Here is a 27,554-nt window from a genome sequence, read left to right as displayed (position 1 = left end):
TTTCATCGACAATACCTCTGTAAGTGTATATGCTTCTTCTGCTGTGCACTCAGCCTGCGCTGTAGGGTTACTTAACGCAAATATTATAGGCCTTTCATTGATGCAGGCCATGGCTTTGATTACACCAGGAGTAAAAAGCCGGCCAGCACCTGCCACTCCTGCAATAGATCAAGGAAAAAAGCAACTTCAGCACAGGAATAACAAACCAGATCTTACTAACAGTGTTTCTACAATACATTTACCATAACAAAACCACAAGGATCAGTACAAAGATAGATTTCTGTATTGCTGAGAGAATACTATGGAAACACAGCTTCAGATATGAAAAGAAAAGCAATGAAACTCTGATATTTTCCCTTAAATATTTATTGTCTAGCATATACAGTAAATTCTAGGAAAAAATGGTAAAGTATGAGCTTCTCCATCAGTCTAACCAGTGACAAGGAAACAGTGTTGTGCTAGAGTCTATTCAACTGAGGGACCAGAAACAGAGTTCCACAGACAGAGATCAGTAGCTGCTGGGGCCAGGGGAAATGATGAGTTATTTAATGGTTTTGGAGTTTCAGCTTCATTAGGTGCAAACAGTTCTGAAGACTGGCTGCACAGCCATGGGAATAGTCACAGTACTGTGCACTGCACACTTAAATTGGGTAGGATGCTATGTTTTATGTGCATTTTACACAGCTAAAAAAAATTAAAGTGCAGCAAAACTTCAGTGCTCGTTGCTAAGCAATGGGAGTTCTTTATATGTATTTAACATACTGACCTCAGTTGGGAACTCTGAAGTGGTAGAAGACTGTCCTGACTAAAGTAATCAATTTTTTTGATGCAGCTGAGTTTATCTTTATTAAGTCTTACCGTATCCCAGACACTAAATTGGACCATAAGGTATAAAAATATATGTAGGTCTGGGTGTGGTAGCTACATGCCTTTAACTGTAGCACTCTGGAGTAGAAGCAGGCAAATCTCTGAGTTTGAGGTTAGCCTGCTCTACAGAGTGAGACCCTGTCTAACAAAAACAACCCAAAACACTGAATGTAAGGATTGGGGATTTAGCTAAGTGGCAGATCATTTTCCAGGCAAGCACAAGACTAGGTTTGGTCTCTAGCATGAAAATAAAATAATAAGGAAAATATAATGCAGATAGATTATAGTTGAACAAACAGAAAACTAGAATATTTTTCTTCAACAAACATGTTTGTTGGGACAAACATGTCCAGGGTTATGCACATCAGTGTGAAGGGCCACAGTGGGAATCTGGAAGTAGCTAAGTGAGGCCGTTAGCTGAGAGTGGGTCCTCAGCTTTGTTCCCTTGAGCCTCAGGAGACAGACAATGGCTATCTCTAGAGTGGACACCTTCTCAGACTTCCACGTTGAGTTTTGAGGGAAGTGGAGTAGAGAACCTTTCAAGGCGTCCTGTGTGTGGACGTGTTCTTGGCAATGAAAAAACACAGGCATACCTCCTGAGCACAGGAACCCACTACAAGGCTTTATTGTTCAACACCAAACAAAGCTCCTACATGAAAACTAGTAAAATCACAAGACTGTGAACTCAAATCTACGGACAACTGAACAGCTCGTATCCATGCTGGGAACTCAGGCTGGGTCAGCGCAGATGTCAGCTTCATGTGCCTCACAAAACACAGGCAAAGTTTCCACTTTGTTGCCAATGAAATTCTCACTCTGCTGTGTTGGATTTTCCTGGTACAGTCAAATGACCTTGGCCATTTCAGGCTGAGTTCAACAGTCACAACAACTCTAAAGCAAGACACCACAGAGGGGCAGGCATGTAGTCCCAGCTCCCTGGGAGGCTCAGCCAGGACAATCACCTCTTAACACTGGGGACTTAGATGCAGCAGGCTTGGGTGTGTCCAGTGGGACTTGGCACCAGCCCCCACTACACTGAGAGAGCACCTGTGCATGCTGAAGGGGAGGTAAAATACAGCAATTTACTTTAGTAACTGCACATGGTAGTTATGGCAGTCAGTTAAGGAAGAGGATTATTGATCAACAGCTTCACTTACCAATTATAACTGAAGGCTTAAGTTTGTTTACTGCATCTTCAAAAGTTCCAGGTATGTTCTCTGGGGCCCAGTGAGCAAATGGTTCCTGGTTATTATCTATGCTAGCAGTCCGACCCTGAATGTTTTGATAAAATACAGTAAGTGCAGATTAAAGATGAACTGAACACATAAATTATCAGTTAGATAAATTTTGTCCTTATAACACAAATGTTTTTTTTATTTAGTTTTATCTTCAACTTCTATCTGCTAATTCTAACTTCATAGAATACAAACATATGCTTTTAGAGTCCAGGTGAGTAGGGTTCTCAAAAGTTAGCTTTAGTGTTAGGAGGGTAGCCCAACGGTAGTTGGTTTATGCTTGTCCAGTGGCATAAGGCCCTTGGATCAATCCGCAGAACCACAAAACATTTTAGCTTAGGAGAGTGAAATGCAGGCAGACGTAACTATTCATCTCCTAAGATCGTGAAACAAAGCAAGAGAGTTAAGTTTGGTACCGGCAGGCAGATTGTGATTTATGTGTGAGATAAGAGTCTTTATAAAAAACAACAGAGTACGAGTAACTGCCAATTCCACACTACAACGTAGAATCACTTGACAAGACTCTAAATGAGGAATTTTGTAGGCCAGGCTGGGCATGGAGTCAGCCACATATGTGTGGAGAGTGTAGGGGGAGGGGTTGTCTGGATCATCTTAATTAAGCTTGGATGAAAACCCAGCTTGAACCTGGATGACTCCATTTCACGGGCCAGGCTTTGACAGTGTAAGAGTAAAGAAAGCTAGCCAACAGCAGGCAGGCAGGCAGGCAGGCTTTTACTCTGCTCTTGCCAGTGGAGTGACACTTTATTTCTGCCTTGACTCCCCACAGTAATAAATCATAATCACAACTGTAAGCTGAGTGAGCCCCACTCCCCTTCATTGCTTTGGTCGGAGTTATGTGATCACAGCAACAAAAATGAAGCCAGGACATGCAGCAAGACGGGATGATCTCTATGGACACGGTGGAGGCCAGCTCCTGCACACTGTGGCTGGTCAGTGAGATGCAGGACTAGAAGGGATGGTTCTGCTGACACCCAGCTCGTACACCCTGCCAGATGCTCTGCGCCCTTACCTTAACCAGCAAGCCATGCTTGTCAAACATCCAGACCTTCCTCTGCGCCTCCTCTTCTGAGAGGCCGCACTCCACCATCGACATAACTATAAGATTTGCAATTCCAAGTGCAGCCTGCCCAGGAAACACAGATTTAAAACTCGAGACTACAGCATGAGGTGGTGCTTATTTGCTGTTCTCTCCCCGTAGATGTAGAGATCATATATAAGGAGATTCTTTGTCAGAGTCTCTCAGAACACAAATTACTTGTAAGAGATGATTCCCACCATTTCAGCAAATTCTAAATTCATCATGATCTTCAATAAGCGCCAATATGCTGTCTTACTTTCTTTTTTTTTTTTTTCTTTTCAGACAGTCTCTCTATATAGCCCTAGATGTCCTGGAACACACTATGCACATCAGGCTGGACTCAAACTCACAGAGATCTGGCTGCGCCTGCCTCCCAAGTGCACCAGGACTAAAGGCGTGTGCCACCACCCCGGCCTCTTACTTTATAAGAGAAAACAGAACACTGGTTCTAAATTGTAAAAAGGTTTAAAAACTCACTTCTCCTGCTCCAAGAAATAAGATTTTGTGTTCTGAGACTGGTTTATTAATAACTTTCTGTGCCGCAAGAAGACCTGACAAAGCAACGGCAGCTGTCCCTGTAGGAAAACCCAAGGATTATTTTAAAAATGAAACAAAAGACACATTATAAATACTTAAAAAGTAGCGGAAAATCCTTTCATTTTTGCTTTACCTTGAATGTCATCATTGAAGGTACAGTATTTTTCTCGGTATTTTCTTAAGAACCTGAATGCGTTATGATTTCCGAAGTCTTCAAACTGAATGAGTGTGTTGCGGCCGTATCTAGAAACAGCAAACTCTCAATTACTAACTGTATTGAAAGCACCATTATTAAACAGACTTCCTGTTTACTATTTCTATCATTAGAATCCGAAAGTAAGATACTATACTAGCTCAAGGCCGTGAGTTCCAGAGCTTGTGAAAAGTCTAGAACCAAAATGTAGACGCCTGTTACTCAATGAACATGGCAGTACAAATGGGGGCCTATAGCCATTCCCCCTGTGTAAACTGTTTCCAAAGGCCCATGAGGGTGTCCAGTGCATATAAGCACTAAACAACCCCCAATGGGGGCTCTTTCTGCACATCAGAGGTAGGCCTCTGAAATGGAGGCGTTTTGTTAAATCACGGATGACTGACCACACAGGAAAAGTTCAGTAAGTAGGAGAACACTGCCAGCCGAGTTCATTTTGGTGAACAGCAGTAGGAAGGGAAGGCCATGCAGGTATGGCAGCATGCACATGTGTCTTGGCAGCGGGTGCAGGGTCTAAGGCAGGGGATCACGGGCTAGTCTAGAAAACACATGGGAGAGTGACTCAATCAAATAAACCCGAGAAAAGCAAAAGCAGGAAAGAGCTGAAAGGGAGCTGCACTGGGTCTTCATCTGAGAAATAAGTAGTAAGAAGCAAAGAGGGATATACACATATGTTATATGCACTGACACACAAGGTATACTCTGGTCACCCTCATTTTCAACAGCCAGGGCATATAAACATATACTTCAGGGTTACAAGAAAGGACAGGCAGAATCTAAGCCACGTAGGGACCGAGGGACTTCTGCTTCTCACACTGAATCTCTGAAGGCTGTAGCGGAGGGAAGAACTCACACAAGCCTCCTGCCAGCAGAGGTGACCTGCCAGTGGTGGGCTGTATGCGTGAGTGTGAGGAGATGACAAATTCAGAGCACCTCAGACTTGACACTGACACAAGAAACAAAGCAGATTCCAGGCCAAACTGGAAAGTGGGGGAGCCAGCCCAGCGCCAAGGCAGTCTGGATAACTAAGAAGACACTATCTTGTCCAGGGAAGGAAAGCAAAGAAGAAGGGGCAGAGGGCAGCGCGTGGGGAGGTGAGCAGTTCAGCCCTGAATCTGTCATCCTCTTTGCCTTGTGTAAGGAATTCACTTCTGAGTATCTCCGTGTAACTGTGATGTTAAAAGCTGAGCCAGAGTTTGGAAGAGGGCTCAGTGGGCAAACGTGAGGTCGGGGCAAATACCAAGAATCCTCATAGAAGCTGGACTCGGTGTGAGCATATGTAGCACAGCACTCTTACAGAGAGACAGGAAGCAGAGGCAGGAGAGTCTCTGGGAGCTTGTGAGCTAGCAGCTTAAAAATATGTCATAGGAGTAGGTAATAGAATGCCAGTGAAGAGACCTTGCTTCAAGGTAGAAGGTGAGGATGGAACCAGAGGCTGTCTTCTGACCTCCACACACTTACTACTGTACATGAACCAGCATTCATAAACACACATGCATGTGTGTGCACATATGTGTATACACACACACACACACACACACACACACACACACTCTCTCTCTCACCCTGACCACAGCTAGACCATAAAAGTGAAGAATTCAGGTTTTAAGCTGTGGCAACAGAAAAACCATTGACAATTTTCAAGCAGAGAAAATATGTAAGGCAATATACATTTTTATTAAGATTAATCCTAGAACTCGATGGAAAAGGTGAGGGTTTAGAGGAAGGCAGGAGAGGTGAAAGAAGGCAGTGGTAGCAGAAAAGACACTTAGGAGGCAAATGTAGCACCAGCGGGTTCCAAGGAAGCTCTGACAGCATGGTTGGCTGAAGGAGAGTCACAGATAGCACCAAGATGAAAGGTCTGGCAGTGCGGTGGCCGTTATTGCCATCATCAGCGGTTATGAAGACGGAAGGCAGGCTGTTTGGAAAGCATCCCGTTTGAGACAGGAACAGGATGCAGTGCCAGAACCTCACAAAGAAGGGCAGGGCACACAGGCGGCTTTATGAGTCACATGTATGAAGGCCACCACCTACTGTACAAGCAAAAACTGAGGGGCTAGCTGGGTTGTACAGTGCTTGACTAGCTTGAGTGAAGCAAGCTTGGCAAACTGAGTTCAACCCACACAAGGGTAGATGGGGAGAACGGGCGCCACAGGTGTCCTCTGACCGCCACATGCACACCTTAACATACAGGCACAGAGGAGAGTGAGTAAGTAAATAAGTAGATCCAAGAAAACAGGTCCAAGTAAGGCAGCTGCAGGAGAGCTCTGGTGGGAATGGCCTGGCCCTGGAAGGCTGATGGGAGGAACGCCTTGTCAGAGTTTAGGAGAGGTGAATGCAGACTTCCTTCCAGATGCCAGGTGATCCCGGCCAGCCATGCACAACACAAGCACATATCACTTGTGCCAGTACATGTCAGCAGGCATGGAAAAGTTCCCACAATTTAACCCTTCCCTCACAAGCTCTGGGGACACAAGAGAAAACAGCAGAGTCGTGGCCCCACCCCAAATAGGAGGTTATTTCACATCTTTCAGCTTCACAGGATACCTGTCAGTAATTGCCTTCATAAACTCATCAATTAGATCATCGTAAAGTTGGGAGCGATCTCGCTTCTGATACAGGCCCATATAGAACGGATCTTTTAATAGTGCCTATATAAGAAAATGGATGAAAAAGTCTTTCATTTCATTATTAACATTAAGCGCACAAGACAGAAATTTTAAGAAACTTAATAGACCAAATCCACTGTTATTTGTATAAACATCAAAATCCAAGTTTAAGTAGATTAACATGTAAAATTACATGATTTTTCCTCTTCATAAATCCTCTTCAAAGATGGCCATATGTGTTTATTGGTTCGTTTTTTGAAAAGACACAGGGGGAGACGGACAAAGAGGGAAGGGCGTGACTCACTTGGTTATCAGTTCCCACGTCGATGCACACGGGCAGACACTTCTCCGGCTGTATCCCTGCACACGCTGTGTACAGACAAAGCTTTCCCACCGGAATCCCCATTCCATAGACACCCAAATCTCCAAGACCCAGAATTCTCTCTCCATCGGTCACTACAACAGCCTTCATTATAGACAAAACAAAACAAAAAGGAAATTAAAAGCAGCCAAGAACAGGACACTAATGCATTTTTTAAAAGGATGGATTTTTTTTTTTTTTGGCTATATTTCTACTCTCATTTTCAGAAGTAGAACCATCTGTCTAATTCCCAGGGAGCATACCTGAACTAGGACTTCTTCTATTATGAGGTACTAAAAGAGATTTAGCTAGACATGTTTTCCATTTGACTTCGGTTTGGAGACAGGATGAGGGGACAGGAGAACCAACTGATGTATTCTTTCCATACACGAAACATGGGGACAGAGAGTTAAAGTCCCAGGTTGCCACAGTAAAAAGCCTAGAAATAACTAACTTGCTCTACCAACCTGGGCCAATCAGAAAAACCTTAGCAACAGTAGAGGAGCAAAACAATCTAGATGTCAACATACACAGACACACACGTAAGTCTGTAACGGTATCGCAAATCTAGTTATTTTACCACATTTTCCCTAAACTATCTGAACTAATGGTTTTGGAAGGGTGGGGAGGAAGAGGCAGCGTCAAGTTCAGCACAAGCTGGCCTAGAAACCCCTGCTTGGCCAAGGACGCCCTGACTCTTCTGCTTCTACTTTGAAAGTGCTGGGATTGCACCTGGCTGAACTCCCGGCTCATCAGTGTTTACTCCGGCGAAGACACACTCAAAAGGCAATAAGATTCCGGCCTTGACGGGAACAATACTATCCAAAGAGCTTTAAACAGGTCATTATTCGATTTGCTTCATGATACACAGTTACATTGACCATGGCTTGTATTTGCTACATTTAAAACTCTTGACAGTACAGACTTGTCAAGGATCTAAATCTACCTTGGACCAATAAAAATAAATTTAAAAAAAAAAAACAAAGAAAAAGAAAAAGGAAAAAAAAAACAGAAATAGACACACACACACACAGAGAGAGAGAGAGAGAGAGAGAGAGAGAGAGAATATAACGACCCCCAGAACCAAAGTCCCTACATCACTCCTTTCCTGTTCTGAGACAGGGGCTCCCGTGTGCCAGGGCCTCACACCCAAGCTTCTGCTCCTCCTGCCTCCACTGTGCAAGCGGTTAAGTGTATTATAGGGATGACCGGTTTGCACCACCACGCTGGGTGGAGCATCTGATTTTCTCTAGCAGGAAACTAAAGCTGGAGGGCCTGTGACTGAGCTCGCCTTGTACACTAGAGTCAGGTTGTTCTCAGAGCCCAGCGCTGTCCCAGGACATCTCAGAACGATGTTATCAGCATCTCCTTAGACACAAAGCATACACTTGCACGTACATAGTGTAAGTCAATCAGAGCAACAAGGGAAGCTTCTTCTTGGCAATTTAGAGTTAACTTACAAGGAAAAAAGAAGACATTGTGAAAAGGAGGGGTGTGCTCTTAGTACCTTAACATGATTTTCTGGCCAGTTATCCACAATTGATCTAACATGACCTCTGTCTGAGATTGAAATAAACAATCCCCTGCAATAGAACAAAAACACCTTTGCATTTCATGACAGTTTTTTTAGGGTTCTTCCCCCTACACTTTTGTCCATAATTGGGACAGTTAAGATATTTTAATAAAACATCAAGATATGGCTTAATTTCCAAGCACTGATTTATTTCCAAACATTCTGCGTCTTTTGAATGGTAATTATGCTGCTTACATAAAAGCTATAACAAAGATCATTGTTAACTGATGTGAACATTTTCCCCCAAAGAGAAATGTGTACACAGTGCATGTCCTAACCATCTAAGTGGAAAATAAAGTAAAAACTTCTACATAGGATACAATGAATTCATGATATGGATCCAAAAGCCCCACCCTGTGTTGGTGCAGCTCCTGTCACTTGTCATCCACGGTGCACGAGAGAGTCAGGGCAGGAGCTTTATCAGCCATACCTGGGCCTTAGACTAACTGACCCAGACAACCTGAGGTTGAGGTCCGGGCAGTTTCAGCTTCCTTTACTCCTTTAGCTTGAGTTGAGAAACACTCTCTAACAGGAAACCACAGGCTAGGCTATCTCCTAGAGATGTTTTAGATACTTTGGTAACAGCACCATACAGGTCAGGTTAAACAGTGCTTTTCAGGGGCTGCGAGGGAGCACAGAGGGAGCTCGCTAAATTCAGGCTGCCAGATCTTCCTCCTCCTTGGAAGCTGGGGGGGGGAGGGAGAGAAAGTTCTCTCTTTAAAAAGGTTCCACCTTTTAAACAGCCCAACAGGTGCTTCTTATGCACTCTGAAGTTGAGAGGAGCCTTCAGACCAGATGCAAGGCTGAGCGCTGCATTCACCTCTGTCTGAATGCCTACACAGATATCAATGCATGAGCCTGCCGTGGGAAAAAAACAAGGATTAAGGAAACAACTGATTAGAAGGGGCAGAAAAACTCTAATAAATATAGTCTTAGGTCCAGCACATCAGTTTCCTCTCACTGGCTTTCAACAGGCTCCTTCACCCTTAGCAATCAGCCAGTTGTGTGCTCACTCAAGGACTTGAGGCAATGACCCATGGAGGAACTCTTCCTAACATGTTTGACAGCATTAGAACAGTCTAAAATTAAAATTCATGAAAGCTAATTTTTTCTTTAAAAGGGAGGAGGAGAAGCATCAGAAATTAAAGCTGATAAACGAGAAGCCAATCCTCAACCTGGCAAACTACCAGAAGGCTTAACAGTAATTACTGTCTGGGGGGAGTACAGTCACGACATGTTTCCTCTAATAATGGCAATAATTACCACGAGCTGGTTAATTGAGTTATTTCTACAAAAACAAAAGCTATGAACATGTTGAGCTTTTATTAATATACTTTAATATAAATTAGGCTTTGTGAGGTGAGAAACCTGGCTGGATAAGACTGTAACACACAGAAATATAATTAGATGTTACAGAATGACTTTTTTTTTTTTCTTAAGAAAAAATCAATTATAGATTTGTATTTAAAAACATGTCTTACTTAGGTCTCCTAAAGATGTGTCCATACTGAGAGCAGGCAAGACCAACTGTTGGTGTATACACAATTGGCATCAGACTTTCAATATCATCTTGCAGTATTCTATAAAACAGTTTCTCATTTCTTTCTTGTATGCCCATTATATAGATGTACCTGAAAGTAAGCATAACAAATAATGTCTAAGTTAGCTTGTATCACACTGAAATACTGACTTTTGAAAGTTAACCTAAATATCTAAAACTGAGCCCTTCCCATATATATAACCACATATATATCACATATATATATATTTACATAAACATGTGTGTATATATATTTTTCCTCACACACACTCCTCACAAAAGCAAGCACACTAAAACCGTACGTCACAATTCTGTAACACTCAGAACTAAAAATTAGCAAGACACAGATGTACTTACATGGTAGAAGATAGCAAGAGAAACGACAGCTAATCCTTTGACCCAAGGCCTGGAAATGCTAAGGAGCAGACAGAAGGCCGACACCGAAACGAGGAAGCCAAAGGAAGTGAAATGCCTCCCCAAGCCCCACTCTGATGCCTCATGTTGAAGAGTTTAAAATCCAGTTGTGTATTAAGCATTACTAGTACATGGAGCAGAAATGACATCAAGAAATCAAGGGTCAGGCTGGAGGCCGATCCTCACTTCCTCATCTACCCTTCGCAACCACCATCCAGGAGATCCAGGGCTAATGCAGGCACCGACAAGTATCCTTCAAACACGTCCATTTCTTCTCCCCACATCCAGTCTAACTACTAACTAGTCTTCATACATTTTTCCTTCCTAGCTCCAACCCATTCTTTTAGAACATAGTATCTGTGATAATTTCTAATTGCTCTTCAGTAGATTCTAACTGCCAATTAAATAAGATTAAACCCTGAAAAACTGTTAACAAACTTTCGAGTAATTTCCAGCCTCGGTTCCTCTATACTGAGTTCATCTCAAATGCTTAACGCTTACCAAGGACACACACACACTCACACACACTCGATCTTCCTGTGTTCTGCTCTCACAATACCCTACTATTTCTTCTGCTTTCAACTTCACATTGCTTTTGCACTGTTTAAAAAAAAAAAATCCTGAACTGATCCACTACAAAGGAGTGATTATCTGTAAGATACATGCATAGATTACATGCAAATATTCTCTCTTACGCTGGGCAGCCACTTTCTAGGAAGCCACGCAGTCAAAGGCCAGTAATTTGTTCTGAAATGGACTGTGCTGCTGAGCTATATTTGGTAGGTTGGGTGTACTAACTACACATTCGCCTTATAGTATTTTCAATTTACAAATGGTTTACCAGGCCATACCTCCATCTTAGTCTCAGACTTCTGTATTTCTATATTTTATCTGGTGAATACAAAAGTAAACCATTTATGCAAAGGAACTGTATCTTTTATATTGCTACTGGAAACAAAAATGACATTAATAGGTAGAAATTAAAGATTTCTCCTCACTACAGAGAAATAACCAAAAGCAATCAGGCTATAAAATGGAAAAGACAACTTTCTGGAAGAGACTACAAGAGGACTAAGTAAAAGAAACAGATGAGCCATCCATCAGGCATGTGGGAGGGAAGCTGGTAATTCCTGGGCCTCCTCAGGCTGCAGCTCTCACTCTCATCCTACTTTAGTCACACCTGTTTGCCTCACAGTCATCTTGCTCTTCTCTAGAGCTCTTAAAACCTAGGGATGACAGATGCCCTGAATTCCACACTGACCACAGCCCTACCTGTTTACCTGACTATCACTATCTGGCTAGCTAGTCAACGGCCTGCCTTCCTAAGGTTTTAAAATCTCCACCTCTGTCAGCATGCCCTTGTCTCCCATTTTGTCAGGTCCCCCAGGTTACAATTCATCCCCTACTGCGAACCTCAGGGTCAGTTCTCTGAACAACTTCTCACCATTTGTGAAGTTAAGGCTACACACACCTTTACCATCCCCCAAATCACTCCCTCAACTCCAGACACACAGGCTGAACTTCACTTTGCAGTGAGAATCCTACAGCAATGCCCCAACACCTGAACTGATGCAACAGTTCTCCTTTTCTGTAGAAAAGAACCCTGGGGTGCAGAAGCACAGCCCTGCAAACAAGATCATTCAGGGCCTGCTCTCCTACTTCTGTTTTGCTCAGGCTGGGTCTCACTATGGAGCCCAGGCTCACCTTGAACTTACGATCCTGCTCCCTCTGCCTCAGTTTCTCAAGCACCAAAACACTTGAGAAGTGTTATGTACCAGTGTCAGGGTTGCTCTTTTTAACCCATCTAACTTTGAGGGGCTTTACTTCCTAACTGGGTGTCTCTTCCTAACTGACTAGGCTTTCTCTGTTTGACCTCAGCCCTTCTATATTCACATTCTGTTTCACAAAGAAAGCCCAGTCAGAAGGTTTGAGTCAAGAGCCATCACTAGCATACTTAGCCTTAACAATATCTGTGTTGATCTCCCTCTGGATGACTGAGGCCTTTCCACCTCTGCACTTGACCCTGTGCTGTCCTCTGGACCTTGCTGCAGCAGTTTCTCCTGAGTCTCTTCTGTGCAACTATGAGCACACTCAGCTTTTCCTCAAGGAAGACTGTTCAAACCACAGTTCAACTTCTTTTATGGTTCAATGTCTTTCTTCCATCTCTTACTTGACCTTCCTCAGAGGAGATTACATGTTCTCCCACACACACTCACTCACTCTCAATGCAACTATCCTTCTATCCCACTGTATCAATGGTACTGTTCTCACGGGCCAGCAATGCTCATGTTTACTCAACGGTCAGGCAGTCCTGGACCCAGCATGGCCCCTCTGCCTGCCATATCTGGCCCTTTCTCATTCTGACCATGTGTTAACTACAGCACACTTTAAACGTCAGCTCAGATACCACTTCCCCGTTTAGACTACATGCCTCTCTCTCATGCTTTCAGAACAGATTCCGTGTGTGCGATTTTCCTACCATGAGACAAACTGCAGTGCAGAGCAAGCACAGTTACAGTCACAGTTTAGCCCTCTGCTGCTGACCGCCTAGAAGCAGGGCTATGTGCTACTGGGTTACATCCTGGCCTATCAAGAGGGCAGGTTAGTTATCAGCATGTGGAACCCACTTGTAAAAGATAGTTCCCTCACTATTTGATGTCCCCTGCAACCTCAAGAATCTACGGTCTCTGCCAGCAAGAAGGCCCTCTTGAGATGTAGCCATTTATCTTTGGAATCGCCTACTTCTAAATCTATCAGCAGAATGCCACACACAGAGTGGGAGAGCAGTGAAAGCTGTGGATAAAACGTGAGCAGATCAGATGATACCCTCAAGTTTCCAGAGTTCTAATCACAGGAGTGTGAATGCAGGTGATTATCACTGGCTCAGAACTTAATCCTGCCAAATTCTACAACAGTGATCAACAGTGTGCCTCAAGTAAAGGTGCCACAATCATCGGAGGAAGGGTAAACTGATAGAACAAATGTCATTGTGAGAGACATTTCTCAGGCCATAAATAACCACATTATGATTCTAAAAAAACATAAAAAACAAACATCCAGTTGACTCTTACTTTTCCAAAGGGCTAGTCATTTTTTTCAAGTTTCTATGGAATCGTAAGGCTTGAATATCTTGTGTCTCTATTTTAGGAGGTAAAAGTCCTTGAAGACCGAGCATCTGTCGTTCTTGTAACGTAAACGCCATCCCCTAAAAACAGAAATAAAGAATTAAAATTGGTACTAACTACAGCTGCAACAGCACTGTCCTTTAAAATATAATTCAAGTAGAAATTATGAAAATCAAAATGCATTTTCCAGGAATCTCACAATGTTTTAAGATTGATGACATCACATACTGTCGCGCAGATGGGAAGAGTTACCTCTCAGAGAATGTGATTAATCTAGCGTATGCTTCAGGAAGACAGTCTAAAGTATACCTAATTTGCTTGTATTTTCTTCAATACAGAGCTTTTGTGTAAGAGATCTGCCTGCCTCTGCCTCCCTAAAGCGAGGATTAAGGGCGTGCACTGCCATACTCAGCTATATGAACATCACTTAATGCACACATTCTCAATTAAGCAATATGACTTGCACATAGCCATTCCAGAGAAATATCCAGATAGATAGGGAAGGCAGACCTATATAGCAGTGACCAGGTCTAACAATGCTCCTGCATCTCTTGGTGACTACAAACTGAAAGTCTATCATCTATGTAATAAGGAACCTGTGGTATATCTATACTGTATGCCACAGAGCTGCCAATCAAAGCACACTGTTAGCCCATTACATAAAACTTCATATTATACAAAATGCATATAACACATAGAGAAAATCAACAAAATACAGCTAAAAATTAAGTCTATATCAGAACATATTCAATTTCCAGTTTTTAGCTGTGGGACAAATTATATTAAAATGAACTCAGCAAGAATGTTTGGGTATGGATTTCTGAAAAGTCTTTCCTCCATAAAAGGGGTAAAAGCATTGGCCAAATGATCAAAAATCAATTTTTTCTTAGTTCTGGAAAATAAAGGTTTACAACAATCAAGGAGCATTTAACTAAGAACAGCAGCTGGACTTAAATTTCAGGCAACTGCTCAAAGCACGGCTTAATGCCCACAAGTGTGAGATAAGAGGCTGCTCCACAGCAGGTGATTATGATTTGCCTCATGTACTAGCAGAGGCATGATCTTTGCCAGCTGATAATAGTTGACATTTAGAATTCTGGGAACTTTTGAGGAGATCAATGCCCCAAGAGAGCAGGTGGTGGGGTGCTGGGGAGGAGCGGGGAGGAAGGAGGAAGAAGAAGAGAAGAAGGCAGAGTTGCTGTTGTTACCATTTGTCAAATAGTCGTGAGCAAAGCAATCAGAAGAAAAAGTTGGCGATGTCTTGACAGGGAAGACTGGACTTGCCTCAAGGAACTCTAGGTATCAGCAGGAAGTAGCCTACAGAGGTCTACTGCCCTCTCCTTTCCCCTCTGACCTTCTTTCTCTCCTACCTAGAGGTAGGTAGAGGTAGGGGGTATCAGAAGGGATTAGGGTCAAATACAGGTTGGAACAGTGGTAGATGTAAAAACCCAATAAAACAGATTAAAAAAAAAAAAAAAACCCACACCTACATAAATGAAAAACTGCACAGGAAAATACTAAGGGAACAAAATGTCCATAGGGGTTAGAGGAAAGTCACAGAAAAGCTATGTGTATTTGGGGGAATACAACGGGAAAGACTTAAAACACCAAGGAAGCTCTTCCTGCAACATCTGCAGGAAGCAAACCCGCAGGCTACGTGAGCAGGGGCTATAACCTGTGCCTGAGTGACGCAGGCGTGCACACACCGTGCAACAGAGCCGTTAATAAACCATGGGACGCTAAATGGTACCAGCTCCAGACACTGAAGTCTTTGTCTAGTCATTAGCTGACCACCACACTAACCAGAGACTTCTTTAGCTACACATGGCAAACACACACACTTAAATGTCACTGTAAAGTGGAACCTGAGACCTAGCTCATTCACAGGGCTTGCCTAGCAAGCGCACGGCCCCAAGTTTGATACTCAGTGCTAGAATTGGAAGAGAAAGAGAACGAAAAGAGAGAAAAGGAAATGGTGTGCTGGAGAGATGGCTCAGCAGGTAAGAGGACTTGCTGCTCTCCAGAGAACTCAAATTCAATTCCCAGCATGCACGTCAGAGGGCTCACAACCACCCGTAACAGTTCCAGAGGAACCTATACACCCAGACAGACAGACAGACAGACAGACACACACACACACACACACACACACAAAGACAAATAAATAAATCCGACCTATTTACAAAATGGCTACCACAAGACATTAAAAAGATAAGAAGTAGATGAATAGTATATCCCCAAAGAAATAGGAAATGTACTCAAAAAGATGTACACTCCTGGAAACATGATCTTATGATATGAAAAGCAGCAGAACACAACAGAAGCTGGTGATGCTATAGGAACAGGGTTTCAGAGAAGGAGCAAGTACTCCCATCTATGGTCGTGTGAAAAAGTCACTGGTGTTCAGTTTAGTTTTGCTTTGTAATGTTTCTAGGGGTTGGATTCAGAGTCTGCAAACATGCTATGATGGCACTCATTCATTACACTACATCTTTGCTCCTGGATTAGGATTGAGTTACAGGTTAAAGAGCAAGCAAGATTTGAGGCAAAGAAAAGTAAGAAAGTCACCTTGCATGCCAATATGAGGAGTACCCAGCACCTGACATTCCTTTGCAGGCCTGAAACTCTTGTAAATGCGTCATACTAAACAGCTCATATTGTTTGTCTTATAACAACAACAACAACAAAAAGATTAAAAAAAATCAGATAGGCAAAAATTTTTGTGGCCAAGTCTTTTAAAACAGGTCACAGCTTTAATCTCAATGAATTGTCCCCCAACAGGAATATTTCACATACTGTGATAAACTCTATCCTCTTACAAGCTTTCTCTAAGAAACCTTTTTTCAGAATTACATTCTTTTTTAAAATATTTCATGTATATAGTTACCCAGAATTAATTTTATTAATGCTGTTTTTTGTGGCGCTGAGACCTGAATCTAGGACACAGTAAGCCTTCACTTTACCACGGAAGTATTCCCTAACCACTATTGCCAGACACTATGCAAAGCATGTGAAAAACCCTGTTTTATTCCCTCCATACAAAACATCAACAAACAAGAGCTACTGTTCTGCCATTTTTTTTTTAGATGACATCAAGGTGAGTCGCCAAGAGAGCTATTCAGACACCAGTGTCATACAGTAAATGAAGCTCTGAACTAGAGAGTCAAAGCCCAAGTCTAGCCCTATAGATCGTGTTTAGTATTTAACATGACCACTAAATACAAAGCAAAATTTGCCTATTGAGCCCAGCTTAAAAAAAAAAAAAAGAAAAAGAAGGTATGCCCGCCTGGATCTTGTATTGCCATAACTTCTGTCCTACTTATGAAAATATAAAAGTTAAGGGACTTTCTTCTTTGTAGTATTTGCTGAATTAATGGCCAAAAATATCTACAATGATTTGTGTCCAAAAAGATAGTGTGAAGTTGGAGGTTCAAAAGGTTTTACTTCACATTTTTACCCAACCATCCTAATTACCCCAGGGTGAGTCCCTGCTTCAAGCTAGGTAAATCTACCTATCCCCTTTGCCAAAAGTCCTGGCAGCAGCACCATTCTGAGGTGTTCTGATACTCTCATTGTTTTTATTGCATTTGCCCACAACTAGGGAGCAGTCAAGCCTCTTCTGGTAGCAGAAGTTGTGAAGAAGGCATGAAGAGCTGAATGAAAAGATATGGTGTAGAAAAGGCAACTGTCCCCCAAAGGCCTCAGCTACACAGCCACACAGCTCTCAGCTATAAAATCGTCAGGCCGTCTCAGTCTGAAAAAGCGCACCTCTACCGGGAAGATGAACTATGTTGGCACTGATGTTACTAACCTTGTTTGTTCTTGGGTTCAACATGAGCGGCTTGCCTTTCTCCTTCAGGTGCATGTGACGACACGTCAAAGCACAAGGAGCGACAACGGCTCTTAACCGGGAAAACATCTTCTCTCTCACCTGGAAAACAAACAGAGCACCAGGCACTTTACCCATTCTCAAAAGCAGATGTGGACGCTCACTGCGCACTGAAAAATGCTTTAGTTTAAAGGCGTCACTGAGAGAGGCCCAACACGTGGTAGAGGGATGGGAGAGAGAGGAGAGGAACGGCTTGAGCACTGTGAAGAGAGGTGGAACTGGAGACTCAAGGGTGGAGAGGCACAGCCTGCTGTGAGGAGCCTGCCCTGCCACCGAAGGGCATGGCAAAGTCCCAGCCCATGTTGCCACTGGGGGCCATGTCATGCAGCAGCAGGGGTCTGTGTCCAGGTTCATGGCCCATATTACCATAAAAGACCACGTGGACGTCCCTTTTGCCTGGGACTGTGTTCATATACAAGGGCAGTGCAGAGCGGGCCCCGCCCCTCGCTGACTGCAGTATTTGGGAGAGCAGACCCAGCACCTCCTGTGGGCAGCACAACAGAGCTGGCCCTGGTGGTGTGGGTGTGTAAGAGCTGGCGGGCTGACCAAGTCAGCTGCCACCCAGACTCAGATCCAGGGCTTTGAGTTGGCCTGCCCCTGTATGTACCTCATCTGTTAACTGCTGGAGTGCCTGACAAGGCTGGTCCTACAGATCCAAAGCTACAGGATCCCCATGACACAGGGCAACAGCAGGATATCTGAGAGGAGTCCCAGTGATGATCCCGTATTGAGAGTGTAGCAGAAGCCAGAGGCCTCGAACCAGACCAATGACTCATTATAATGAACATTTGAAAGTAAAGGTGTGTGGACAAACGGGTATACCATGAGACACACTGGAGCTTCCACAAAGAGATTTTTTTATCTCTTTTTTTTTATGGGAATGGGTAGATTTCAAGAGCTAAGCGTGTGGGTACAAAGGAACAGGGAGATGAGTAGGATTTGGATACCTGATAGGAAACTCACTAAGAATCAATAAAAAGTTAAAAAAAAAAAAAGCATTACTGAAACTACTGATGGTAGACATTTATATCTCCTGACTTTGGTAAGTGAGCTACACTTCACTATCAATTTGACCAAGACAAAGCCCATTTCCAGCAAGGTTTGGTGGGAAAGACCTAGCCTGAATATGGGTAATGCCACGACATGGGTCCTGGACTTAATGAAAAGGGGAGAAAAGGATGAAATCAGCCTTCCTCTGCAACTTTGGTCCTAGCAACAAGCCCTAAGAGCTGTCATGAACTCTGCCATGCTTTCCCTGCCACAACAGCCTTTACGCAAGATAAACCCCCTTCCTTATAACTTTTTTTGGGTGGTGAAAAGAAGGAGCAGGTTTTGACCCAGTAACTAAAAAGCAAATATACAGTAACCACAGATAACATATTCCACTTTGAATTCATGTTACAAAGTTACAAGGGAAAAGGGTATGATACTTGTATAAAATACATCTTCTGAAATTATTCCAAAAAATAAAGTGTCAAGTGTGCCAGCAAATGCTGAAATAATCATTAAATTTATTGTAAGACCTTAAGGAAGAAAGACTGAAATGGCTTTGCATATAACTCTGGAATATAACACTACATAGAAGGCTGAAATGCATAGCTTTTGGCTATCTATCTGCTGATGTTATAGAATACAAAGACACACGTGGCTCAGAAAGCCTGAAGTATTTACTCACTGCTTCTTTACCTAAAAAATGCTGCTGGTCCCTACTGCAGAGGCTACAAAACCCTGTCATCTGAAGGATAGAAAAATCTCCCCACCTGTGTGCTGGAGAGATGGGTAAAAGCACTAAATGTTGCTTCGGAAGGAGCTCACAACTATCTATAACTCCAAGATCTGACACCCTCACACAGACATACATGTAGGTAAAACACCAATGTACATAAAATAAATATTATACACACACACATATATATATTTCAATCCAGAGATCAGCAAATTCAAATAAGGTTAGTTTTACTTAGTCAGGGACACTGAAATACTGAGGGTTTTCAAGTAACTCTGTTGAAGCTGTTTTCTGCCATCTTCCAAAAATCAGAAAAAAGGTAGGATACACTGTTTCAACGGTATTTGCATAAAGCTTGGAGGACAACCAACACACTCAAGAGGGTAGGGCTGATGTCAGACCTAACGCAAGCTGAAGACTTGTAACATTGTTTCATTCATGGATACAAGTAAGTTTAAAGTACAAAAGGGAATGCAGTGGAAAGAATGTGTGAATGAAAGATTTTCTACTCCAGAAGAAAGTAAAAAATCATTATATATAAAAGGCCAAGTGATGCACGCCTGTAATCCCAGCACTCTGGGAGGCAGAGACAGGTGAATCTCTATGGGTTCAAGGCCGGCCTACAAAGGAAATCTAGAATAGCCAAGGCTACAATAGATAAACCCTGTCTAGAAAAAAACAAAAAACAAAAAACAAAACAAAAAACAAAAAACCACCACCACCAACAACAAACCAGAAAAAGTCAAGACAGACATGAACTAGGGAAGAAATTTAAGCATTAAGTGTGAGCCCTAGGAAAAGCTGTGAAGTCTGATGAGTTGGGCTGGATGGGAAAGGGAGGGTAGAGGGAGAGAGGTTAGAACTGGGAGGGGAAGAGGGATGGGGCTACAACAAGGATGTAAAGTGAATAAAAAAATAAAAAATTAAATAAAATACAAAGGAAAACTGACAAAGAGAAACTGGTGAGAACAGAAAGAGAGATGATCAAGGAAAAGCTCACAATCAAAACCTTCACAAGCAGCCTGCTCCCTCGAAGACCCCCTATGACCCAATTCTAGGCAGCAATTAAAATACAGCTGTGATTTCTTTTAAGTGAGAAAAGATGGCAGAAAGCTTTAGAGAGAAGCAGAGTTCCGTTTAGTCATGATTGTACACATATAACAGGAACAACACACTGAAAAAGCATTTACAAACATAAATAAAGGCACATATTAAGATCCGCAGACAGGACAGAAGTGATATTTTACTTTCAGTTTTTACTTCACATAATCTTTTTATCATTCCGAAAATTTTAATTTTTATCTATACCCATTAAGATACCTAAATTTTACTGTCTGAAGATCACAAAACTTGAAGATCTGAAAACCAACTGCCTCACTGCTTTAAATTTAAATTTACTTTTCATTTACACATTGAAAATTGAAGACATAACGTTAAGAAAATAGTGATTTTTGTCGTTGCTGTTGTTTGTTTTCCCTGCCATACAGTTCCCCACTCCTCTGGAAACAAATATACTATAACTTACTTTCTGTCCTATTCAGTGGCTCTCCTACCGATAGAACAGCTAAGGCACAACACTACGTATTTATCTGTAAAGGGAAAACTTTTACTCTGTCCCACATTTCAGTCACCAATTCTGTGAAGCTATAGCATCTCTCTCCTTCTCTCCATTGAGTACAGAAAGTGACTGGCCAGATGTATATTGGGACTTACTCCAATACAAAAAATTCTACAGCAGGTAACAAGGATGCTCTACAATCCCATGCAACTGTGATACTACACAGACACAGGGTCAGCCGACAGGTTAAGGGCCCATGCTCACGAGACTGGCCTCACTCCAGCTGCCAATTCTAAGTAGTAGATTGTCACCTGTACTTCTCATCAAGCAGCTTCCTGTGGGCTGGATAGTTTGCTAGAATGGCTCACAGTACTCAGAGGAAGACTTACTAAATTTACTGTTTAGTCAGAGAAGATACAGAAAGGATGCAGACGAATAGCAAGATGAACAGAGGTGCTGGGCAAAGTACAAAGGAGCAGGGTACTCCTTCCTGCTCTTGCACGTGCTTGGCAACACAGAGAGGCATGAACTCGTCTTATTCAGGTTTTATAGAGCTTAATGTCCAGCCCCACCCTTCACAGAGATCACGGGTGAGGCAGAATGTTCCAGTCCTCTAGTTCCTGCAGTGCCCAGTCCCATCCTGGAGCTCTCCAGGATCTCCACCCAGTTACCTCATTAGCATAAAATGGTGTGATCAAAAAGTCTTACCAAGAAGGACAGATGACATTCCTATCACTCAAGAAACTCCAAAAGTTGTAGTTGAAGACTAAATGCATTTCATAGTCATAGAATATGTAAATATGACCCTGATGGTTTTTCCCTTTCTTCTGATCTTTAAGAGAACTATTCTTTGTTATTCTATGCAAGTATATAACACATTCTGGTAGCACACGCGCACACACACCCCCTTTCTCCCAACAAGCCCTCATCTCCACTCCCCCACTATCATGACTTGTGGATAAGGCGTTGTTTTGTCTGTGGTCTTTTCCCCCTCTTTTGGGGGCCAGGGTTGCACTCTGTAGCCGGAACAAAATCAAGTAAATCTCCTGGCTCCTGCTGAGTGGTGGGATTACAGGGATGAAGCTTGAGTTTCCTGCCCACAGCAGATTACAGACACTTAAACCAAGTCCACAGCCTTAAAGTCAACTGTGCTCTCATTAGTGGATTTGCATACTTAAACAGATTTCCCTTGAATCTCACCGACAGTTCCACCTACCTTGAACTTAATTTATTGAAAACCGTGAAAGCTCAGTGATAGGAACTGCCATGCAATATTTCACCCTGCTTAATCGTTACTGTCTGGGCCCCTGATCTGGTTTTCCCTTCCTGTTCCAAATTACAGCTCTCCAAACTTCGCTTAGGTTTGTTTGTTTCTTCAAATTTTAAGTAGTTATTTCCTTTCTCTCCTAATCCCAATCTTCTAAATAAAATTACTAGTTAAAACAATTTCTCTATCCTAAATTCTCATAGCTCCTTCGTGCTCTGTTTCTTATCTGTCTTTGAGACAAGTCTTGTCTCTCAGGCCCCAAGCTCCCATCTTCCTGACTCCTCCTCGCAGGCATGCACCACCACCTAGCTAGTTCTCCTGCTGGCTAGACAGCAAACCCAGGGCACCTGGTACACTAGCCAAGCACTCCACCAATTCAACTACATCCCATAGGTGCGATCTTTAAACCCTTTTTTATTTGGGGTTCCTAAAGCCTCTACCTCCCTTCCAACCCCCTCCTTCCCCAACCCTAGGTAGAAGAGAAAGGTTAGAAGGGAAAGAGGACATAGACCTCTTCTGGCTGGGCAGGTCGTCAGGTTCTTTTGGGGGTAACACCAATCTCAGTCGTCAGGATATCCAGCAGTCCAAGTAACCAGCAAGACTGTAGCAAGCGACCTTCCAAGTGTTCTCTCCGTCCATCCCCAAGTCACCACACTTTCTCTTTGGGTTCCTGCATTCATCCCCTTCAGAGTCCTCAGAATTAAGCTACTCCAGCTGGCAAAGACCAACTCTCTCTCCATGCCACAGGAGACAATTATCAGCTGTGGACAAACTAAGGCAGACCCATATCCCACACTTGGGATTAAAACAAAAACCTGCTTACATAACCTAACTGAGTTTTGGTTTTGTTTGGTTTTTGGTTTTTCGAGACAGGGTTTCTCTGTGTAGCCTTGGCTGTCCTTTGTAGACCAGGCTGGCCTTCAATTCACAGAAATCCTTCTGGCTCTGCTTCCCAGAGTGCTTGGATTAAACATGTGGTATGCCACCACACTTGACATAACTGAGTTTTTAAGGAAACCAAAACTTCCACTACAACATTCCCAGCCTTAACTACCTGTTTCTGATAGGCACTTTTTCTACTTTATTTGTCTATATATCTACTTGAATCTTTCTTATAGTCACCTGTTCATATTTTATAACTTGAAATTCTGATTTCATTACAAATTTCAAAGGATCTTTTCAAGACCCTTCCAAATCATTTGAATGTCCTTAGAACCATGATATAAATTTTGGTTTCTTTCCTGATGTAATTTTTTTCTGAGGTCATTTTCTTTTGAAAATAATAGGGATCTTTGACAGTGTGTCCCTATATGTTTTATGCTCTCTGGAAGACAACTTCTGGTGGCCACTGCAAGTCTGCTTCAGTGAGATCCACAGTTTACTGCCTAAAACCAGTTCTTAAACTAGTTCACACTCTAAATGGATGTCCAAACCCAGACTCAAGTGAGCTGGAAAGCCACTGGCCCATCATAAGTCAGGTGAGATGGTCACCACCTGGAAAGGCTATCAACCTAGAGACACAGAGCCTTCAACACTATTCACGAGACAGAGATCATGATGTGGTATGTGGCAATTAGGGACCTGAGCTTGAATCTGGACTCAGAAAATTACCAGTTTAGAATGAGCTGTCACCTTGAAGATCCAAAATGGTCTCTGAATTGGCATTGGGGTTAGTCAGGATTTCACTGGCCTGTGACCACCTAAGGAGAAACTAGGACAATGTAACAGTATTATTCATAATATTATATATCCTTTTAAAAAAATGTTGTTAATTATGACCTTCCCTTTTCAGCAGTTAAATTCTATCTTTTAGGACAGGATGGGAAAATGGACTTTTGAGGGGAGTTTTGTTATTGACTTAAAGACACTGTTTTGGTTTTTTGTTCCAAAGGTTGGTTTAAGTCACTAATTAGAACAGGTAGGCCCCCAAATCACAGCAGCCCTCCTGCCTCCCAAACCGTAGAATTTACAGAGGTTTTTAAGTGGTTCTTAACTTAGAGAGAGAAGTTGGCAATCTCATGTCTGGTCCCAAATACCCTTTACATGTATACTTAAAAACAAAACAACAACAAAAAACTGTTCACCAAGTTTAATCCGGAAACCAAGTTTAATCCGGAAACTAATCGAAAGGGCTTTCTTCACTCCCTGAAGATGTAAGGCAGTTTAAATTTAAATTAGACTCGAACTCTTGTTGCAGTGCTGTGTAAATGTTCCTTATTAACTTTTACTGCTTCTGGCTAAGGTGGTCATAAGTCGAATTCTAAATGCCAGGGAGTTTCTGAATCAACATTTTTTTAATGATTAAATGAAGAGGCTATGAGGATAATCATGATTAACATTTAAAATACATCATTCTCTACCTAGGTCGAGAAGGAGACTATGAACAACGTAGAGCTCCAGGCAACATTGGAACACTCATTTTTCGCAATGGAGCGAGGGCTAGAGAGATGGTTCAATCAGTAAAGTGTTGACTTCACAATCATGAGGACCGGAGTTCGAATCCCTAACACCCACATACAGAAAGGCAGTTACATAGGTGACTGTAACCCCAGTGCCAGGGGTAGGGGATTGAGACTGCAGATCTTGTCCTAGGAGAGGCTTGCTACTCAGCCTAGACAACTCTAGGATCAGTGAGAGATCCTGTCTCAGAAAATAAGACGGAGAAGTAACTGAGGAAGACCCCTGTGGCTTCCACACTAAGGGCACACAGGCCCAATACACACAAAAGGAAAAGAAAACCCAGAGGACACACTTTTGCAGAATGACAGAGTATCAGCACTCATGGGATTGTAATCCTATTACAAGCCTCACTGCCTGACTCGAAGGTTTTCTCAATAAAAAAGAAAGGTTTAAGGATTAGCTCTACAGTCAAACTGCCCAGACTTAAACCCTTGTTTTGGTACTTGCTGTATCAACTAATTCTGAGTGAAGTCACACCCTAACTGAGTTTCAGTTCTCCTGGCTCACAAGAACTAATCGAAAGGGCTTTTTTCACTCCCTGAAGATGTAAGGCAGTTTAAATTTAAATTAGTCTCGAACTCTTGTTGCAGTGCTGTGTAAATGTTCCTTATTAACTTTTACTGCTTCTGGCTAAGGTGGTCATAAGTCGAATTCTAAATGCCAGGGAGTTTCTGAATCAACATTTTTTTAATGATTAAATGAAGAGGCTACGAGGATAATCATGATTAACATTTAAAATACATCATTCTCTACCTAGGTCGAGAAGGAGACTATGAACAACGTAGAGCTCCAGGCAACAGAACATACTAAGCAGTGTCTACAGAAATAACACATTCTTCAGTTCCAAGTTTGTAAACATTGATCCGTTTCAGCCACAGAAGCCTATTTCAGCCATAAGCATGTTACCTTCAAAGAAGCTAAATTTCAATAAGATAATTAAATTTTTATTAAACCAGATGTAACTTTGAACTCAGATTTTGTCTCTAAGATTAACAGACTTTAGTGGGTTTGTGTGTGTGTGTGTGTGTGTGTGAAATATAACTAGGTTGCTTCAAGTTCAATGAGTCATAATTTTAATTTGACATAATGTAAATTTAGTATAGATAAAAAATTTTAAATGGAATTAAATACAAATTAGGCATAAACAGAATCACAGACGCTTTTAACTTAAACAACAACAAAGCCTCTAAAATAAGCCAGATATAGCGGCTCGGGTGAGCAATCCCAGCACTTGGGAATTGAGGCACGAGAATTCAGAATTCAAGGCCAGCGTGGGCTATGTTGGACCCTAAAAACCAACCAACCAAATAAATAAAAACACAGCAACCCCGAAATGGTGAGTCCTTAATGAGTTTGAAACGTATTTTTCACAAGTATCCGAAACTTCTTCTAAGGATGTAATTCAGCTGCTGCTTCATTGGCAGCTTGAGGAGAATGAATGAAAACCTTCTAATAAAAGCAAGGTTTAACACATCTGATGAAGATAAAGCATTATATCATCACTTCTAGCCTCCGTGTCTAACTTTCAAGCTTTCATAACTACACAAAGGAGCCAGGTTCAGCTTACAAATCAATGCTCCAAGTACAGTATTAAAAGAGTTAAACTGTTTTCTTGTGTCCCACACACAAGATACATTTACTTTTTCGTTTATTCGGTGGATACAACCGACTGTTTCTCCTCTAACCTCCAGAATATTTGGAAACTAAAAATAAAACTCTGCATTATTTTGCAATCGCTTAACAACATAAACAGTGCTTATGGAGTACGCATGGTTAAGAGGGAGTACAGCTAGGAATATGAGTTTGAATCCCGTCTTCAAAATAGTTACTTAACCTTTCAAAGTATTATTTACTGGGAGATAACAGTCCAGGGTTATTCTGGAGGAAACCTGCTCGGAGAACAGCGCCCAGCCCATTTCTAACCACAGTGCTGCTACTCTTACCAATCCCCACACCAACAGAAGTAACAACGTTCCTAACTGCTCTGCTCAGAAGTGATTGCCACAAGCATTTAAGAGGATAACTCCAGGGATCCCACGTTACTAAGGGTGCACGTCCGCTGAGGTCAATTATTTTGGTCATGCTTCTCACAACAAACAACACACATTTTCTAGAATGATTACCAGTACAAAAAAAAAAAAAAAAAAAAAAAAAATTAAGTCGAACCTAAAGCCACAAACGCGATACCATACTCTGGATTAGTTAGGAGCATCAGAGTCACCTGCCAGTCCTGGTGCACAGATGCCATTTCATATGAATGGACAGCACCACGCCAATCTTGGAACTTTGTAACCTGCAACAACTCTTTCTTTTAAAATAAGGAGCACACACAGACACACCAACTCCTGTGCACACACACAAACACACACACACCAACTCCTGTGTCTTCCTGAGCTCGATGGAGAAAAAAAAAATCTTGCCAAAGGGGTTTTGAAACACAAAATTCGTCTTTCCCCAGCGCAGGCGAAAGGAAACTGGGATGCTGGAGATCTGGAAGCCACCTGGCTGGACTCCTAGGAAGAAGGCGAGGTGCCCTGACACCAGCCAGCCCGTAGCTCGAGAGAGTGTGGCGTCCCTCCCTCCGTCCAGCTACACGCCCGCCAGGCCGGGCCGCTCCCGGGGAGGAAAGGCCCGCGCCCACCCCCGGCTCCAGACCGCCCGCTCCGCGCCTTACCGGACGCCTGGCCCGGGCCAGGTGGTGCAGCAAGCAGAGAGGCCGCGGCGCTACAGCCCGAGATGCTCGGCCTCGGCGCCGCCCTGCCCGGCCTCCCGCGAGCTCCTGGCAGCGGGCGCCAGCTCCGGCTTGCTCTGCCGGGGGCCCGCCCCACACCCGCAGAGGTAGCGGAGAAAGAGGAGACGGCCGGGGCCCGGCTGACGGACAGGCACGCCGGCCAATGGGAGGCCGGGAACTGGCGCGGGGCGAGGCTCCAGCCTGGTCCCGCCCCCGGCGCGGTTCCTCCCGGCCGCATCTTCCTGCGCCGAGTTCCTGGGTGTTAACTGTTCTGAGGCCGAGCGCAGCGGTTCCTGTGCTGCCCCGACGGCGGGAGGAGGGATGTGCTTCTGGGAAGCAGGCTGGTACCGGG

At 43.0% G+C, this 27,554-nt stretch overlaps 1 protein-coding gene across 1 annotated transcript in view; it reads right to left on the bottom strand.

The window, feature by feature from the left end:
* Me2 (malic enzyme 2) overlaps positions 1-27,296 on the bottom strand; it is a 40,273-nt gene extending 12,977 nt beyond the window's left edge. Inside the window, exons 1-12 of the mRNA XM_021640796.2 lie at positions 27,146-27,296; positions 17,383-17,502; positions 13,518-13,651; positions 9,974-10,123; positions 8,427-8,502; positions 6,863-7,024; positions 6,497-6,600; positions 3,872-3,981; positions 3,679-3,776; positions 3,133-3,246; positions 2,025-2,139; positions 16-158 (exon numbers count right to left, since the gene is read on the bottom strand). Coding sequence (XP_021496471.1) covers positions 16-158; positions 2,025-2,139; positions 3,133-3,246; positions 3,679-3,776; positions 3,872-3,981; positions 6,497-6,600; positions 6,863-7,024; positions 8,427-8,502; positions 9,974-10,123; positions 13,518-13,651; positions 17,383-17,490 — 1,314 coding nt within the window. The 5' untranslated portion in view covers positions 17,491-17,502; positions 27,146-27,296. The remainder of the gene's footprint in view (positions 1-15; positions 159-2,024; positions 2,140-3,132; positions 3,247-3,678; positions 3,777-3,871; positions 3,982-6,496; positions 6,601-6,862; positions 7,025-8,426; positions 8,503-9,973; positions 10,124-13,517; positions 13,652-17,382; positions 17,503-27,145) is intronic.
* Between the last annotated feature and the right edge of the window lie 258 nt (positions 27,297-27,554).

This window comes from Meriones unguiculatus, chromosome 2, assembly GCF_030254825.1.
Source record: "Meriones unguiculatus strain TT.TT164.6M chromosome 2, Bangor_MerUng_6.1, whole genome shotgun sequence".
Classification (NCBI taxonomy): domain Eukaryota; kingdom Metazoa; phylum Chordata; class Mammalia; order Rodentia; family Muridae; genus Meriones; species Meriones unguiculatus.
Note: the sequence above shows the minus strand (reverse complement) of the source record. Positions and strands in the feature narration are given on the sequence as shown.